General features: G+C 35.2%; 1 protein-coding gene across 10 annotated transcripts in view; it reads left to right on the top strand.

Annotated features, from left to right (window-relative positions):
• EXOC6B (exocyst complex component 6B) overlaps nt 1–20,326 on the top strand; it is a 615,592-nt gene that overhangs the window by 322,986 nt on the left and 272,280 nt on the right. For all 10 annotated transcript variants that reach the window (XR_007403261.1, XM_025453542.3, XM_049096018.1 and 7 more), the window contains 3 exons: nt 1,398–1,503; nt 2,379–2,488; nt 12,743–12,854. Coding sequence is in view for 9 of the 10 variants with exons in the window: in XM_025453542.3 (XP_025309327.1) it covers nt 1,398–1,503; nt 2,379–2,488; nt 12,743–12,854 (328 nt within the window). In the remaining variant the exon portion in view is untranslated. The remainder of the gene's footprint in view (nt 1–1,397; nt 1,504–2,378; nt 2,489–12,742; nt 12,855–20,326) is intronic.

The following is a 20,326-nucleotide window of genomic DNA, read 5'->3' on the forward strand; positions in this document are numbered from 1 at the left end:
CAGATATGATAAGCAACAAGTATGAGTGGCTTATATATTCTAGCTATGATCCAGGTTATGATTCAGAATTCAAGCAAATTATAGAGATGTTCCAAATAAAGTTCCCAAGATGTCTGATCTCAGTGTATTATGTTTACCGTGGGAGAGTCCCCAGGCTCCATTTTGGCTCTCCCCCCAACCCTCGAATAAATATCACATACCTTAGTTCATACCATCCAGATTATACTGTGTCTTCTTAATGTATATTTTGGCTTTCTCTTTGAGGATCAAGCCTAGGCTATAGCTCTGTTATAGGGTAGTAGCTTTTGAGCCCCTTTGAATAATTTAGGCTTTTTTGGAACCATTTTGAAGACTTATTCATGTGATTTCTCAAATTCTTTCTTCTCTACATACAAAGAAGAGGCCTATTACATTCCAGTGTTTGAGACATATTATTTAAATAGTTACTGCATCATACATCATGTATACAATCATATGAGAGTTACCTTATTACACCTTGCATTAACAAATATCTCCTTGGACTGTTTTCCTGGCATATGACCCATGTCAGATCCCTTGAGTTTCTTCTCCTTTTGAATCTTTATTCTTTTACTTAAAGTGATCTTCCTGTTTATAGCAAGGCCTTGTCCCCAGATCAGTTTATCCTGTTTCCAAATTCTTCTAGCTTTAAGATCCTACATTTTCCCTTTTACCTTACTAATGGTACAGTTATATTTAAGGGAAGATGATGTCTATAGGGACCTTAAAAATTAATAACATCATATATTCATAGTCGTAAGAGTGTCTGATCTGATCCCTTCAGTAAATTTGGTTCTGATTTTGATAGTATGGTCTCTGCATTTTAGAGAGCCTCCAGTCTAGCTAAGGAGCCAGTTCCTATGGATGAAGTTCACTCTTAATACAGAACAGTAGATGAAGTAAATTAATAGTTTGGACTTATTATAGAAGTTACTTTTCCTCATCTACCAATTTTGAAAGTTAGAATAGATATCTAGTATAGAATTAAAGAGCATAATCAAATATATTTTCTTCAAAAGCAAATGAGAAAACAAAATCCTTTTGTCTTTCCCACACACATCCTTTTGTTGTTTGCTACTCATTTGCCTTATGGCTTCTCCATATTGCTATGAAATTTTGTCTCATATCTAAATCTCAGATACTATGATATCATGTTCATATTTGTGTTCCCTTTGTTTCAGACTGTAGTTTTCTTCCTGTCTTCTGTTAAGGTGTTTGTCCCTGAAACAAAAAGCTTCATTATAGGAGGAATAGACTAGGGACTGGAAGTCATTTGTTTGGTGGTTATATATATGCAACCATTTGAGTTTACCTGAAAATTACTTGTAATCACTATGTGATTAACCAGTCCACCCTTCCTTCCTTCCTTTTCTTTCTAGAAACATACTTGATTCTGACAACTACAGTCCTATACCAGTAACAAGTGAAGAAATGTATAAAAAAGTGGTAGGACAATTCCCATTCCAAGATACAGAACTGGAAAAGGTAAGGAATACTATCAAATAAAATTCTGTTTGCTTTGGCATCCTATAAATTTTTCACTTTATCAGTTTCATTAAAGGCATTACCTCCAACTCAATATGTTTAAACTCTAAAACACCTTCAGAGAACAATTTTGGGGCTAAGAAGAATAGAAGTTCCTGCTTTGGGAATCAGTAGATGACCTGAGGGCCCTTTCACCTTTGAAGTGTTAGGAGTATTGCTGGGCATGTTCCAATTTTGTTTTACACTGTGAAATAATTGCTTTTATTATACTTTCAGGACATTTTTTCCCCCAAACATAAAGTTAAAATTATCCTGTGCTATATAATTCTAATGGTTTTGACAGTGTTTTGAGCCATATATGTACTACCACAATAACAATACCAAAAGTTCCCTCATCCCCAAAAGTTCCCTCATGCTGCTCTTTTTTAATCAGTTCCTTCCAACACTAACCCCCAGCCTTTGGCAGCCAATCTGGTTGCTATCCATCTACTTTTGTCTTTTCAAGAATGCCATCTAAACAGAATCATACAGTAGGTAACCTTTAGAGGCTGGCTTTTTTTCACTCAGCATGATGCTTTTTGAGATTTGTTTAAGTTGATGTATATAGCAATAATTCATTCCTTTTTATTGCTGAATATTTACCACAGTTTTTTTTAGCCCTTCGAGTGTTGAAAGGCATTTGAATTATTATTTATTTAAATTTACATCTTCTTTGCAGTATCAGGAAACTTTTGGAAACACTTTCTTAAATTTAAGGTTGTTAAATAGACCGTTTGCCATGTGGAAGAAAATTCCTTTTGCATTTTAATTAATTTATAAGAATCTTCAACGTATGTTAGTTTGTGACTTACTTTCATTAATTCTTGCATTTACAGCAACCATTTCCCAAAAAGTTTCCTTTCTCTGAATTTGTGCCAAAAGTTTACAACCAAATTAAAGAATTTATCTATGCCTGCCTGAAATTTTCTGAAGATCTTCACCTAAGGTATGCTGTGAAACAGTGGAAATGCAACAGACATTGAGATTGTGACTCTTATGTGCATAAATATTCTGAAAATCTTTCCATTCTCCCTTCAGCTCTGAATTTGGAAGTCTTAATATTAGCCCTTCACAGCATGGCACCTGCTATATTTATGAATATAGTCATGGTAAAAGAAAAAGTTGGAAACCAGCAAATAATTTGTTTTTGTTTATATTACTTACCTTATTCTCTATATTCATTATAGATTTGCATTTCAACACTTTTTGTTAGTGAGAATTCACTAGAAAACAGTGTATTAATTTTTACATTCTACTTGATAAAATTTTAAGGCTACTAGGGGAGTAACAAGTAAAATCCCTTGGAAACATCCTTCTTTCCAAATATTCTCTGGACTTGTTGAAGTTATCCACATCTCCTTTAAGTTAAGTCATTTAACTAACATATACTGAGCCTATTTAAGTGCCAGGTACATCCTACTTATTGGGAATGCAGAAGTAAAAGACACAGTTCTTTGCCCTCAGATATTGTCAATATGTACTGAGGATATTAGGCATGAAAATATACCATGGAAAGTGTTGAAATATGGAGAATTTACTTGCAAAACACCTAGAAGACTAATTAGATCATCTTAAAGAATTTGGGGGGGAATAGTCATTATGATCATCTTTTAGATTGTCTTTTCTAAAAGATAATTGTCTTTTCTAGAACCCCCTTCTCTCATTCACCCAAGCCAAAAATGTAAGAATCATTTTAACTTCTTATTTTCTATTAGTATCTATTTTTATTAAAAACAAAGCTTCAAGCATTGGTCTACATTTTTGTAAACAGTTTATATATATATATTAAAAACTGTAAAACTCAAAATAGTACTAACCTGCGAGGTACTAGATATACTCCATTTTTCAGAGGAAGAAAGTGAGCAGAGAGAGGTTAAGTTACTTTATCAAGGTCACACAGGAGTGCTTAAGCCAGGATTCAAATCTGGTCAGCATCAGCTTCAACAAAATGATTACTGCCATGTTCACAATTTTTACCCTTGGCTTCACAGTATTAGTATTTTACATGCATTATCTCAGATAGTTGTCACAATGTTGTGTTAATTATTCTTATTTAACAAATGAAGGCAATGATCATTTGTAAATTAGCCTCTCTAAACTAATTGGGGAGAAAATTGATGGTTGTATGTTTTTTATTTGCACCTCTTTTTTTTTTTTCTTCTTTAAAGTTCTCTCTTCCCAGGGTGACTGCTTTCATTGACATTGTAGTTATAATTGCTTGGGCCACTTAAATAATCTCCTAATTGTTCTGAAATGTTTACTTTCTCAACCATCTGCCCTTTCTCCTCATTCTATGCTATATGTTCCTTAGAGTAATTTTTAAAATCAGATCTTATCATTTAACTTTACTCAGCTTTCCAAGGATTCCTCATGGGTTACAGCATAAGGCTCAGTCTCTAGCCTGACAGTTAACAATCTACCTCCTCTGCTCCTTGGCCTAGTCCTCCTTTACCTTTCCAGGTTCAGATCCCAGGCTAATTTCTGTGTCCCTCCATGCTTCAGTCCTACCAACCTACTTACTGTGTTTTGATCCCAATATGCTATTTGATACTTGGCTTTCCTCATGATTCTGTCTCTACCTGAAATCACCTTTTCCTTGTTGGTGCTCCTTAACTAGCTTCTTTTTTTTTTTTAAAGATTTTATTTATTTATTTATTCATTCATAAGAGATGGAGAGAGAGAGGTAGATACATAGGCAGAGGGAGAAGCAGGCTCGCTGCAAGGAGCCTTATGTGGGTCTCAATCCCAGGACCCTGGGATCATGACTTGAGCCAAAGGCAGATGCTCAACCACTGAGCCACCCAGGTACCCCCTTTAACTAGCTTCTTACCATCCTTCCAGGTTCACTCTAAGCCTTTAATGAACGAAACCTTTCTGATCACTTCCATCCCTAATGGAGTTGATCTGCTGACTCCTTTGTGCTCTTTCTGTACCTTGCAAATGCTGTCATCAAAGCTCCCCTTAGATTTTATTGCTCTACTTATATCTTTGCGTTTCTGTATGTGCTAGACTATAGGCTCCTCTGTTCATTTATTTACTGGTTTATTCACCTTCCATTATAGGAAATTTGTTATTGGTTAGCTGGTGCTTGGTAGTAAGGACATTAAGATGCTGAAAATATAGTCACTGTCACTAAGGAGTGTGTAATCTAACTGAGGAACTGAACAATTGGTGATATGCACTATGAGGGAGAGACATAGCAGCAGCATAGGAGCCAAAAATTGAGACAAATTAAGGATGTTAGAAAAGGTCTCTGGAAGGGTAGAAACATTTAATGTTTGTTCAGCACAACATCCCCTGTACCAGCTCAGTAAATTTATAACAAAAAGAAAAAATGAAAAAAAAAAAAAAAAGAAAAAATGAGTGAATGGAATGTATGGCATGCCAGGCAACTCTGAAAGTAAACATAATTGGAAAATAGTTTGAGTTACCTGTTTGATAATTATTCTTACTAAGTAAAAAAATGAAGCATGAGGTTCATACAGTTAATTTGTTCTTTTCTCTGAAAATGAGATCATTTTCATAGAAATGGCCTCATAGAAATGAGATTATCTTTGGAAGTTATAAACCAAAACTTTTTTTACCCCTTGGGGTCCACGCTCTCCACCCTCACCAAATGACTTACTAACTGAGAATGGTATCTAGGGTACTGTGAGGTATGTTACGGTATAGAAAATATTACAAGTGCATAGCATAGAGACTTTTTCTATCCTGTGTTGGAGGAAAGGTAATATGGTAAAGGGATAATGTGAGTAAATTTTTCAGAAGTCTTTTTCTTGCTTGAATATATTGAGCTTTTGCCTGAAAACTCCCTCTGTTATGTTTAACATTGACAAAAATAAATACTCATTTTAAGAAGATTTTATAGCTGCCTTTACTCTTTAGTTTACATTTACCTTATTTTCTAGTCTATATTTGCCTTGTAACCTGGAGTGACAGAGACCACTTTGACAATCATAGCTGTCATGGGGGCAGATTATAATATGAGATATGAGAATAATATATACAAAACAATTAATTCTTTTAAACACAAGACTCTTAAAATGGGAAAAACTGGTGTATTGAGATTTTTATGAAGCTTTAAAGATAATTATTCTTGTAAATTAAAGTCTTATTTTTTTTCTGTAAGACTTTTCCCTTTTACATTTGATGATAAATGCTGAATAGCATTAGAAATATTGAAAAAAATATGTGAATTCTGAGGACAAAAAACTTTCTGTTTGAAAGAAAATTATTTTTTAAAGACAGCAAATAAATGGCATGTCTTTGGTAAAATAATGTTCTAGCATTTGCACTTGACTTAAAAAATAGGAATACACACAGTTTTTTTATGTTATAAAGTTGGATCTCTAAAGAATCTAGGAGATAGAGAACAGTTCAAAGAAGGAAAATTTTAAAAACTCAAAAATTTAAAACATAGTAATAACCACTCTTTATATGTGAGAAATCCTTTTCTTTTACTCTTTATATGTGAATACATGTACCTGCATAAGGCTTTTTTTTTAAAGCAAATTACTGTAAGATATTTCTGCTTCTATATATGATATAAGAAAGCTGGAAAGAGTATTGTTTCCTCCCTAATAATGAAAAACATCACAAAACAAAACAGATAAACTACGAAATGAAAACTTTTATGGAACCCATCAGAGAGCTGAAGTTACAGGGTGACCAGCTACCCTGAAATTCAAGAGACTGGACCTTCTAAGAAGAGTGATAGGATGCACAGATTCCCTCACCTGTGGCAGAGCAAGAAGAAAGGTAGAGATACCACACAAGTGAGAAAGAGATCAAAGTCTCAATGGATTGCTAACACCTTAGTTGGAGCTAGCATGTTAGTACAGAACCTCTAGTTGTGAGTCCCAGATCCAGGAAGAAGTCACATTCACTCATCTGTTCTTTTCCATGGACCTTTACTGGGTGCTCTTGAGAAAAATTGGGAGCTGAATAAGAGAACAGAGAGAACCATCCATGATGTTGCAGGTGTGGAGAAGGGGATCAGCCACTGCTATGAGGAGGTCATGAAGCCCCACCCCATGGTTTGAACTCTTCATTTATACCTATCACAAACTGCGGCACTGGGGTAGGGTAGAGATCAGGTCTGTATTTTAGGCGTAGAGGTGTATAACTGAAACTGGTGGGTGGTGCAGAAACTTTCTGAAAAACCCTCTGGACCCCAGCACTCACACCAGTCCTATGTGATCAGTGGGAGAATCTGAAACCTGTGACGTGCTGTAGGTAACGACGGCAACACCAAAACCCAAACCCAGTTCAATTCTTGTTTATATTCATGGCCCAATAGGAGGAGGGACATAGTCATTTCCAAGTATAAGTACGTGACCATAACCTCTACTGTTTTACATATGATATCCAAACTTCAATAAGAAATGGGAGACATTCAATAAAGCAATTAAAAACAACTCATTGTCAGGGGAAGATGAAATCAACAAAACCAGACTCTGAGGACCCAGATGATAGAGCATTTAAAGTTAGAACTTTAAAATACTACATACATAAACAGATAGGGACTTTGGGGAGAAAGGTGGACATTTTTGGAAAGAGTCAAATGGAAATGCTTGATATAAGAAACTGTTTTAGAAATAAAGACTTCCTTTGAGAGCTCACCAGTGGACTTGACACAGCTGAGGGAAGAACTCAGGAAACTTGAAGATAGGTCAGCGAAAGTTACCCAGATTGACACACAAAGAAAAAAAATGAGGTGAAAAAAATGAAGTGGCCAAAATCTGTGGGTCAGTTACAACAGTGTAACTGAGAGTTCAAGACGAAGATAAAGAGATCAGGGAAGGAGAAATATTTTAAGAGATAGATGATGGCTAAGTATATTTAATAAAAGAAATCAACCCAGAGACTTGAGATTTTGAGAAGCCTGTTAAGATAAACAACAAAACAGTTGTAACAACAACAAGCAAAGAAAAGTACTTGGGGAATATAAATAATAGTGAAAGGGAAAACAAGGGAAGGGAGAAGAAATGTGTGGGAAATATCAGAAAGGGAGACAGAACGTAAAGACTGCTAACTCTGGGAAACGAACTAGGGGTGGTAGAAGGGGAGGAGGGCGGGGGGTGGGAGTGAATGGGTGACGGGCACTGGGTGTTATTCTGTATGTTAGTAAATTGAACACCAATAAAAAAAAAAAAAAAAAAAAAAAAATAAATAAATAAATAAAATCTTAAAAAAAAAAAAAAAAAAAAAAAAAAAAAGAAAAGTACTTAAACACATTGTATTCAAACAAGTGAAAATAAAAGGTAACATAATGCCCTGAAGGCATTTAGCAAAAAGAAGATGCTACAGCAGGTATAGTGAAAAGTGTTAGAGCCGACTTCTCAGAAACTATGTAAGCCTGAGAGATGGAGTGCCATACTTTAAGGACTCCGAAGAACCAATCAAGCAAGAATTCTATAGGCAGCAAAATAACTTTCAGAAACCATGCAAATTTTTATTTTAGCCAAAAAAAAAAAAAAAGTTGAGGTAATTCATTGCCAATGCACCTGTAGTGTTGGCATGAAATGAAAGGAAATTCTTTATATAAAAGGAATATATGGGATATTCCCCTCATTCTTCACCTCCCTAGCTGTTTCTTACTATGTATGTATCTGTGTGTGTGTATACTATTATAAGCCCTGTGGTTTATATTAATTTTGATTAGTTGAGATACTGTCTTTTCTCCCAGTATAATATCATTATCATTTTCTTTTTTTATAATAAGTAATGTTTGTGCTTATGTTGAAATGTATATTCTGTTAGTTATCAGATATTCCTCACTTCCTTCCTTTTTAAGTCCATTAATGATTCTTGCCTGAATCAGTTTTTCATTCTGATAATTACTGAGTTATGATTTTTAATTAATTTATGATTTCTTAATTGTGTTTTACTTAGCATTCTATTTTAAGGAGTCCTTCCCCATCTGCTTCCTTGCTGCCTATCGTCTGTCTCTTTGTTTGTCATCTACCTATCATCAGATGAGACTCATGGATTCTTAATTTACTTCATTCATTCCTTCACTATCTTTATTTATTTTGATGCTCCAACTGTTCCAGACATATGGCATGTGAGCCATTTCAAACTAGTTCCTATGCCTTATTGATGTATTCCTATCACGTTTTGGGACATTTCTTGCTTAATCACAGTATCATTGATTTATACAAGGAGCACTTCCTTTCAGTGTTGAGTGGTATCTTGAAAATATGATCTGGACATGTGTCTTTATTTTAAAATACATCATTTTGAATCAACAAATGGTTGCATAGCGGATTTTTAAAAAAAATTTTTTTAAATTTATTTATTTGAGAGAGAGAGAGAGCGAGCAAGTGCACAAGCAGAGAGAGTGACAGAGGGAGAAGCAGATTCTCCGCTGAACAGGGAGCCTGATGTGGGGCTCAATTCCAGGACCCTGGGATCATGACCTGAGCCAAAGGCAGACGTTTAACTTACTGAGCCACCCAGGTGCCCCTGCATATTGATTTTTAATGTAATCTGCCTCGTTGGACTGTATTCCATTACCTTAATGAATTTAGTGATATAGTTGGAATGAGGCCTGCTATTTTGCTACTATTTTTCTATTTGTCTCATTTGTTCTTTGCTCATTTTTTCCTGTTTTTCTTTCTTCTTCTTGATTAGGTTTTTTTAGTATTATGATTTATTTTCCCTATTGGCTTTACCTGAGTATAACTTTTCGGTTATTTTAATTATTTCTTTGTGTGGTTGCTCTGGGGAATCACAGTGTACCTTGTTAACTTATCATAGTTTATCCTGAATAATATTATTTCACTTTACATGTAATTTAAGAATCTTCAACAGTATAATTTGTCATCTCCTTTTTTTTGACGTTGTTGGTATATATTGCATGTATATACCTCTTTTTAACCCTAAAATATATTGTTGTTTGTGCTTTGAACATTTAATAGTATTTTAAAGTTCAAGAAAAAAATTACATTTATTTATTTTTGCCCACTACGTATGTTCCATTTTCAGGCCTTCTCATTCTTTCCTATATATCTAGGTTACCCTTTGGTATCATCTTCCTGCTGCATTAAAAAATCTCCTTCAGCATTTCCTTTAGTGTTATATCTGCTGGTATTGGATTTTCTTAGCTTTTAAAAATACTTCTAAAATAGTTTATTTTTTAAAATTTTTAATTTTTTTTGAGAGAGAGAGTGGGGGAGGGGCAGAGAGAGAGAGAGAGAGAGAGAATCTTAAGCAAATTCCACACCCAGTGTGGAGCCTGACACAGGGCTCCATCTCAAGACCCAAGGTCACAATCTGAGGCAGAATCAAGAGTCAGACGCTTAACCAACTGAGCCACCCCGGCACCCCTCTAAAATAGTTGCAAAATAATCTTTTTCATCTCTGTTTTCAAAAATATATTTTCTGAGGCACAGAATTCTAGGTTGCTAGTCCTCCCTTTCTCCACACTTTAAAGATTGCTTTCCACTATCTGTTTCCATTGTATTATGAAGAGAAATAAGCCATCATTCCTGTTGTTTTTCCTTTGAATGTATTGTCTTTTTGCAATGATTGTTTTTAAGATTTTCTTTTTGTCTTTGGACTTTACAGTTTGTGATATTCGTAAGTATTGTTTTATTTATAATTAATTTTATGTGGAACATACTAAACCTCATGGATCTGTGGGTTGAAATATTTTATCATGTTTGGAGGTGATTTTGCCAAAATTTCTTTAAATATGTCTTCTTTCTCATTCTTTTTTTTTTTTTTTTTCCCCTGCAACTCCTAGCTGCATTTGATGGATCATTCAGGTTTCATCATTACTTGAGTGAACTGAATGTCTCAATTTTAATTAGCTTCAAATTACTTCTGATTTCAAATGCTATTTCCAGAAGTCTCTTTGTCCTTAAGACCAACTCTGAAATTCCAAAGCTTTCATCCAGGAACTTATCTCTGATCTTAACGGGATTTGAGCTGGGCTAGGTTTCAACATTAGTTAGTTTTTTCTTTCTTTTGGATTGCATTTCAGTAGCCCTGAATCCAAAACCCTTTGCAGAATTTGCAAGATCTCTTTCTGATTTCTTGCACTGCCTTCACCATTTCTTATGGAGCAGAACTCTTGTAGGGGAGAAATGTTGCGTCAGTTAGTTTATTTTTGTTTCGAGGCTTTCCTGGATTCCGAACTGTAATAGCAGCCCATGCAGTTAAAGGTTTGGCTGATTTCTCTTTATCTCAGTGAAGCCTTTCAGCCTCTGACTATTTCAGTCTTTTATACTTTATCCATCTGTACCCAAATTAGGCAAATGGCCTCAGGTATGAAAGTGACTGCTACCCTTTCAAAGGCATATCCTGGTGTGGTGTGCAATTTTGTTCAGTTAGGCGTTTGTGTATATGTGTTAATCATACCTTGTTGACATCGAGGGAAAATACTTTTAATATTAGACCTAACTTTTTGGTTGTTATGAAAGTAATGTGGTCTTTCTTGATCTTCTACATCATATCTAAATGTGGAACTTCTGCTAGATCTTCTTAAACTATAATAGAGATACATAATCAGCACAGGGATGTCGTGAGACTGATTAATATCAAGGACACCAGATTACTTTAGACACCTGTGTTAAGTATAGTTTATAGCAACCTATACTTATTTGTAGCACATATTACAATTGACCTGATGTAATTATGAATTTAATATGTGAAGGCAGGAACCATGACCATTTTGTTCATTCACCATTTTGATCTCATTATTCCACCAACTCAATGCCTAACACCTCATATATTTGTGGAATGAAGTATTTCAGTTCAGTAATAATTTTGGTAAGGTTAGTAGTGGTCTAGAGGGTATTGGTCAATTAAATGTATCCTTACATGGACCTGTGAAAATATTTTGATGTATCATTTTTTCTTGATTATGTTCTTGCATTCTGTAGTCTTGCTTGTTTTTAGTATTTTTCTATTTTCTACATAGCATGATAATGTAGCTTGTCTATGTATTTAGAATTATAAGATTTTTAATCTGACTATATGAAACCTCTGATTTTCTTCTCTAGAAAGAGAAATCGATGAGAAAAAAATTTTGTGACCATTGTCCACAAGTAATAAATTTACAAGAACTCACAAATCTCCATTTACAGTTATTTCTTACTGTTTATAAGCTAGTATTTCTACAAAGTAATTTTATCATTGAAGAGGTATTTGTCCTAAAAGGATATCTTTTTTTAGAAAGCCATCTTGGCTGATGCTTTCAGGGGCTCATTAAGGATGTATAGGCTTAGAATTTAGGTTATTGGTTACGGAACAGTTGTCTTTTTTTTTTTTAAACTTTGCATACAAAGATGTCTATTGAATCATTTTCTTTATATTTAGTTTCCTTTAGTGTGTAGAAAATGTCATTATTGGGGCACCTGGCTGGCATGGTTGGGAGAGCATGTGACTCTTGATCTCAGAGTTGTGAGTTCGAGCCCCGTGTTAGAGGTAGAGTTTACTTAAGAAAACAACAACAACATATAATAAGGACTTAATAATGTCCATTGGAATAAAAATGAGTGAATAAATTAAAAAAAAGAAAAAAGTCTTTATTGATAATTTTGGGGGTAGTAAGGATTATAAGACATTTATGCAGAATTAAACTGCTGGTCTAAAATACTTATTTTCGAATCAGAGCTAAGTAGACATTATACGAATGATGACAGGATAGGAGCAGAGATATCTTTTCTTAGGGGCCTTTATCAGCTAATTGTGCAGGAAACCAATAGAAAGACCATGTTGGAAAGTTATAAACAATAATCTGTGAAGGAACTTGGAAGCATAAGAGAAATAATGGTTTCAGGATAAGGAATCATTCTGGGAAACTCTTTATCTACCCTGAGAGACAGTACAGCATAGTGTTTAAATGTGGTCTTTAGAGCTAGATGGCCTGTGTTAAAATCCTTTTTTTGTGGTGTGTACGTACTGTGTGACCTTGAACGAGTTACTTAAATTCTCTGTGTCTTCATTTCCTCTGCAGATTCTAATCTGCAAATTAGAATTAATAATGAAAGTAATTAGTATCATTAGTGTTAAATTTAAATCAATTTTAATATATTAAAGTACTTAGAATAATTTCTGGCACAAAATAAATGTTCTTTGCAGCCATTATTATTATTATTATTATTAATCATTATCAGAAGTACCACTGGCACCTTGTTTGCAATGTAATCCTGCTACCTAGTATGACTGACTCTTGAGAATTCTTTTTCAGCTCAACTGAAGTCGATGACATGATTCGCAAATCTACAAACCTGTTGCTAACCAGGACTCTGAGCAACTCCCTGCAGAATGTCATTAAAAGGAAGAATATTGGACTTACTGAGGTAAAGCTGCTCTTAATGGAGGCAGCCAAGGCAATATGTGAACAGATGTCCTAAGCTCTGGGTCTTGTTTGTGAGTTAATTATAACTTTCTATAAGGTCCATCACATTCTTCCTAATGGATTCCTAATGGTGAAAGTGCAAAACAAGTAATTTGTTTTGCTCTTTGGTCACCTTGGAGAAATCTATTACATTTTTGAGAAGTCACTTTCTCTCTCTCTTTCTTTCTCTCTCTATTTTCACCAGCTTAACTTGTTTTCCTTTCTGAAGATGCTGTGATAAATTTATATTATTTGCCATCAGTTATATAAAAACAAAATTGTTGATTGTGGAATATAGACAACATTACGTTCCATCCAAATGAATGACAGTTCAAATACAACATACAATATGAAATCACATCTTGTCTGCATAAATCATTGATGCCAAAGATATTGGCACTTACAGTCCATGGTTAGTGTTAGACTCAGCTTTTGTTTCTGAGATACCTCCTGTATATGAATGGTAAATTACCCTTTATCAGAATGTGAGTCTGGGAATTTGGGATTGAGGAAATGTGAGAGAAAGGCAATCGTCACATTTCTGTGGAAGCTTACAGAATCTCACAAAGCGAGGAGGGATATTACACACATGTTGAGAACAGTAATTTGGCAAACTGAAGATTTGGCACGTTGGCGTAAAGTCCTAAAATTTAGAAAGATGTGAAGTTTCCTTTCTCTTGGAAACCCAGGATTGCATGGGAGCGTCAACCTGCCATTTTATGGAAATTATAGTGCCAAAAGTGAGAGCTTGGAGGAATTTTTTTCACAGAGAAAGGGAAAGGCTGTTGGCCATCTGTTTTACTTGCAGAGGTGGTGTAGTTTGAAAGTCAGTTGCTCTAGGAAAAATTGACATTTTCAGATATACACTGTCAAAGTTAATGGTGAAAGTAGGCAAATGGTTAATGATGCTGACTCATAGGTAAAGACAGCTGGAAGCCAGGTGAACATCTACTTCAGATTCTAGACTGTTTGTTTCTTTCCCTGTGTTAAGATTTTAAAATATTATAACGTGGAACTTTGGCAGTGTTTGAGTTCCATTTATAGCAAACTTTTTTTTATGGCTGAAAGTTACATTTGACATTATTTAGGACAGTTCCCTCATTTTGCAGAGCTTCCTCTCTGTTGCTTGGTAGAGAAACATTAGTATTATCTTTGTGTGTCCGAGAATAGGTTAACTTCTTTTCATCATCAGGAAAACTAAAGAAAAAGGAAAATGGAATGAAATGGAATGAGAAGTAGGAAGTCCTCCTGCTTTTGGTGTATTGTACTGTTCTGCTTTTATGAATCCCAAGTAGGACAGGAAGTTGGTTATTTATTTTGCGAACTCTCCCTGTATTAGAACTTGATAAGTTTTCTTAGGCCATTTGATTTGACAGTCTCATAAAACATTTTAAACAAGTAGTATAGCAGGCACATGGTGCGATAGAAACAGCTTTGGCCTCAGAACTGTCTTGAGTTTGGTTGTGGCTGTGCTGTTGATTTACTGTGACATCTGAAGAGAAAGACCAAACTTCTCAGTTCTTCAGTTTTCCTAACTCCGTTGTCCTTTAGGGCATATGCAGATCAGGTCAGGATTGGGAGAAGCAGTAGAAGCTTATCAATGACTAGATCATAGTTCTTGGCACTATTTCAGTGAATACTAAGTATTATTCCTAAGTCACTGAATCTTTCTAGGCAATAATGCACTTTCATTATGAATATCTTTGCATATGGCTGAAGGAACATCTGCATACATTTATTTATTTTGGCTATTATGGTGGTGTATGCGTGGATAGACAAATACAGACTCAATGATTTTTATCAACAGCCAGTAAATCTTTGAATAACTATGTTGCTCACCTTGGGCAGAGAAGACATTATATCCTCATATACAGGGAACTGAAGTGAGTTCCCATCTGAAATCATCATCACAGTAGATAATGTTTATGAAACAGTTTGTATTCGTCAAAGCCCATCACAGATACCATTTCATTTAGTATTAGTCACATTGGAAACTGGCTGGGCATGTGTTATTATTACCAATTTTTGGAAGGCGTAATTGAAGTGTAGGGGGATTGTCCACAGTTATGTAGTTAACAAAATGATAGAAATGAGACCTATGTCTGGGTTGTTTTCTCCCAAACTTAATTCACTTTTACTATAATGTACTGCCTTCCATATTGATTTAATTATTTCATCAGAACAAAGGCATTTTTACAAGAAGTCCATAGTAATATGGAGATTGTTCTGGTTAGAGATGATTTTGTGACAGCGAGCACAGAGCCACTCAAACAATAGAAGTATTATAAGCATACAAAACTCACTGAATGCTACTTCAGGCTGTCAGACAATTCTTTCAGGACTTAAACATTCATATAAGCTCATGTTTGTCGTTTGCCTGTCTTATTTGAATTTATATGATATCTTATTTCTTCTTTTTTTCTGTCCATATGCTCTATCCTTTAGCTTTTTCTCTCTGTAACCTGGCTTTCTTGCTTTTTCTCATTGCATCTTTGCTTCCCCACATTGAGCCAACTCACCATTGCCTTTCAGTTCTCGCTTATGGTAACTTGAATGTTTTGTACTCTCAGACCTTATGTGCCTATCCCTACTCAATCAGCAGGGTTAGCTGTTTTCCTTAGACTGGGAAGAAGGGCAGCTGAGCTGTGGTTAAGAGTGTGTGTTCTAAAGCAGAGTGCCTGGATTCCAATTCTGCCTAGGTTCTCTTCCCTTAATAAATGTGTTCTTGGGGAAATTATTTGGCTTTATGTGTAAAATGGGGACAATAAAAGCATGTATTTCCTATGGTTGTTGTGGGGAATGAATGAACGTACGAAGTACTTATAACAGTGTCTAATAAGTAGTAAATACTCAATGCATATTACCTCGTGTTGTTAAAGAGGTCTGGCCAAGTAAACAATGATTGTCAGGTTTGGTGCAAAGATGGTTTTTTAACTAAGAGAAGTTAGAAGATTACAGCAAGATGACGTGTTATGATAAATAACTTGCTTATTAACTTTATAGTATTAATTGAGTACCTGCTGTGTAAGAGGCACTGATCTAAGCCCTATGGATAAATAAGTGAACAGCAACAAGAACAACAACAAAAGAGGTCCTTGCTTACATTCTAGTGGCAGAAAACAGTAAATACTAAGCAAAGTAAATAGTAAATCATTTAGTATGATAGAAGGAGGTAAATGCATTGAAGAGAAAAAAGAATCTGGGCTAAGGGAATCAGGAGTCTGGGTAGAGGTCCAAGTTTGTTTTTAATAAAAAGAGAAGCATCTTTTTATTGACATATCATTGGTACCATATTGAAATGATGGTGACATATTGAAGGGCAAACAGCATTCTTGGCAGAAATTAGAGCAAAGATCTGGAGGTATTAAGTTACTGGTTAGTTCAGGGAATAGTAAGGAAGCTAGGATAAAGCTAGAGTGGAGTGAGAAAGGGGAAGTGACTCAGGAGATTAGATCACAGGTGCCAGGGGTGTGTGGTAGGCCACTGTCAAGTTTTAAACTTTTATTTTGAGTGAAGTGGGAAGCTACTGCAGGAATTTGATGAATGATACTATGTGACATATTTCAAAGGAATAACATTGACTGTGGTTTTGAGAATAAACTGTTGGGTGTAAACAGGGAGACCAGTTGGGAAGCTGTGACACTAATTCAGGGAGATTTGATGGCAGCATGGATGGTAGCTGTGGAGATGGTAACAGGTGATTAGATTTGGAGTGCAGAGTCAGCATGTTTTCTTAATGACTATATGTGAAGGGAGAGAGAAGGAAGGAAGTTGAAGGTAACTCCAGGATGTTTTGATTTGAGCCGCTAGAAGGTTGTATATACCATGCACTGTGATGGCAAAAACTTTAGATAGAGCTAGGTTTAGGGTGGAGGAGATTGGGAATTTAGTTTTGGACATATTTAATATGTAGTGTTTTTTCATATACATTTTGTGATTTTGAGTAAGCAGTTGTATATGTGAGTTTGGAGTTTGAAAAAGAGGTTTGGCCTGGAGATAAAAATTGGGGGAATACAAATAATACTTATAACTACCTGTTTAGATAATATCACTAAGGGAATTTGTAAAGCTGGAGAAGAGAAGTTGAAGGACTGAGCCCTTGGGCATTCCATTATTAAGGAGTCAGGAGAAAAGAGGAATTCACAAAGGAGACTGGGAAGGAGCCATTAGAGAACTAGGAAAAAAACAAAACAAAACAAAATAGGAATAATAACAAGAGTATTGTGTCTCGGAAGCCAAGTGAAGAAAGTATATCAAGAAGGAGGGAGTGGTCAGCTTGACAAATACTGATGATAGATCAGGTAAGATAAAGATTAAGAATTACTGTGAGACTGGGACACCTGGATGGCTCAGCGGTTGAGCATCTGCCTTTGGCTCTGGGCATGATCCTGGGGTCCTGGGATCGAGTCCCATGTTGGGCTCCCTGCAAGGAGCCTGCTTCTCCCTCTGCCTATGTCTCTGCCTCTCTGTGTCTTTCATGAATACATAAAATCTTTTTTTTTTTTTTAAGAATTACTATGGGACTTATCAAGTTGGAGTACATTGGTGACCTCAATAAGATCATTTTTAATAGAACGAAGATAGGAGACTCCTGATGGAATAGGTTTAAAAGAGAGTGGATCCTGTACGGAAGAATTTCAAATACTTTATGTAGATAGTACCCTCTCAAGGAGGTGGAGCTTAGCTCCCACTCCTTGGATGTAGGTTGTATTTATGACTTGCATCTAACAAGTAGAGTATGGAAGGAGGGAAAAAATTCATAATGAAGAAACTTGCCACATGCTACCTTGGTCAGGTGATCAAGGTTAACATAATCATTGGTAAGTGATATTTGGTTGCACGTACCTTTGATATGATGATAAGGCATCTCTGATCTTCCAAATTTCACTGTAACCATGAGAAATAAATTAAACAAACCCAAACTGAAGGACATTCTACAAAATACCAGTGCTCCTTAAAATTGTTAAGGTCATCAGAAACAAGGAAAGTCTGAGAAACTGTCACAGACCAAAGGAGGCTAAGGAGACTTGACAACTAAATGTAATGTGGGATCTTAGAAGAGATCCTGAAAACGGTGAAGAACATTAGGGAGAAACTTGTGAAATCTGAATAAAGTGTGTTGCTCAATTAATAGTAATACACCAATGCTGGTTCCTTACTTGTGACAAATATACCATGGTAATGTATGATGTTAACAATAGGAGGAACTAGATGTGGCGTATTTGGGCTTTCTTTGCAACTATTTTGTAATATAAAACAGATATTTTAAAATAAAATAATATAAAACCATTTTAAAATCGTTTACTTAAACAATTTAATTGGAGACAGCAAGTAGAAGACAACTGTTTCAGAGGTAATTTTGTTACAAAGGTAAGCAAGAAAATGAGGGAGTTGACAGGGGAAGTACATTAAGAACAAATTTTTTATTTTTTTAATAGAAGTAACAGCATGTTATTTCTGATGAGAGTGATGCAATAGAAAGCAAAAAGTGATAGAAGTGATAGAAGAGAAAAAAGGAAATCTTTGGAGAAATGTCCTTGAGGAGGAGAGAGACTTTAGAATCTAATGCACAAGCAAAGGAATTGGCTTTAGGTGGTGTAAAGTTCATCTTTGGGTAACAGATGAGACTCAGATTATGTGGATGCAGATGGTGGTGGCTGGGCATATGTTATGGTGGCAGACTTCAAACACTGTTTTCTCAGTGAAAGATCTTCAGCTGAAAGTAGAGTTCCAGAACAAATGTTGGTGTTGAAGCAGAGAGAAAGTATATCTGGAGGTATGGAAAAGAGATTTGGTTGGTACTCGATGTGGTTATTTTGTAGCATTAAGTGCCCACTTTGGCTAGTGCATAGGAATTAAAGTGAGACTGGTCAGAATGGTTGTATATTTTCTTAAGCCATATTTAGCTGGAGATATAATAAATCCATATCAATAACAGTTTTCAGGAATTTGGTATGTATTATACTCAATACTTTATTATTTATATTAGTATTTATATTTAGTAATTTATAATATCAATTATTTCTTTAGTATGACATTGATGTTGTTATCTCAATTTTAAGATGATGAAAGATAGTAACTGCGTAAGGCCATATACAACCAGTAAGTAGTTTGGAAATAAGATTTGAGATAAGTTTTGAAATACAAAATTTTCTTTAAAAATAAGATTTGGAGTAAAGGTTTGAAATTTCTTTTGTTCTAAGCCTTTGCTCTTTCACTGCATTAATTTGCAAAACAGTATCATAGAGATAAAGGAAACAAACCACCAGTTTATTCATCTCAGAATATCATAGATTAGTTAAGCTTGAAACAAAATTTTAAGATGAATCAAAAACATCTTACATTATTATGAAGAATGAATTGATAAAAAGACTTAAGATATAAACTGGATTTAAAAATATATTTATTATAGATGATAGAAATAATACACCTTCACTTTATGTTTCCACTCATATGTCATTTCCTTAAGGAGGCCTTCCTTGACCACCCTATCTGAGACCTACCATCACTGTGTAACTCCTTATTTCACTTCTATTCCCAGTGCTTATTATTACTTAACATTATGCTATATGTTCGTAAGTGTATGTGTTTACTCTAATCTCCACAAGGCCAGGGACTTTTGTCTTGTGTATAATTGTGTACAACTGTATTCTCATTCCTTGGCACATAGGAGTTCCTAATGGATGAAAGAGAGAGAAAGAAAAAAGAAAAGTAGAGAGGCAGGCTCTTAGGGTAAAGTGAAAGAAATTAAGACTTCCTATTAGGGGCACCTGGGTGGCTTAGTCCATGAAGCATTTCTGCCTTCAGCTTGGGTTGTGGTCTCAGGGTCCTGGGATCGAGCCCCGCATCAGGCTCCCTGCTCAGTGGGGAGCCTGCTTCTCCCCTTCCCTCTGCTGCTCCCCCTGCTTGTGTTCTCTCTCTCTCTCTCTGTGTCAAATAAACAAATAAAATCTTTAAAAAAAGAGTTCTTATTAGTGATACCATATTGAATATTTATGTATCTATTTTATTATAATAGTGCCCCAAGAGACCTGAATAAATAACCAATGCTTTCTTTTGAATATAATGTAGATTGATGGCAACATGTCTCTATCCTGTGTTATTTGTCTCCCATATAACAGTGTTTACCATCCCCTGTTGTTAACAGTAGTAATGTTGCTAATATTATGTTAAAACATTTTATAATGAAGTCTTGTCAAATATAAGCCTTGTACTAGACCTTTGAATTTGGACCAGTAATTCCAAGTACTTCAGTATTTTTAGGTGTTTACTTTGGAAATGGTAAAAATGAGGAGTTGACCTAGCTTTTTGTATCTTTGCTGGGGTGAAATGGAGAAAAATTCCTTGAAATCTTAGGGAGAGCTTATTTTTGTGAATGAGAACAAACACTGCTATTTAGTTCTTTATCTTGTGAATCCAACAGTGGAAAAGCAT

This window comes from Canis lupus, chromosome 17, assembly GCF_003254725.2.
Source record: "Canis lupus dingo isolate Sandy chromosome 17, ASM325472v2, whole genome shotgun sequence".
NCBI lineage: Eukaryota > Metazoa > Chordata > Mammalia > Carnivora > Canidae > Canis > Canis lupus.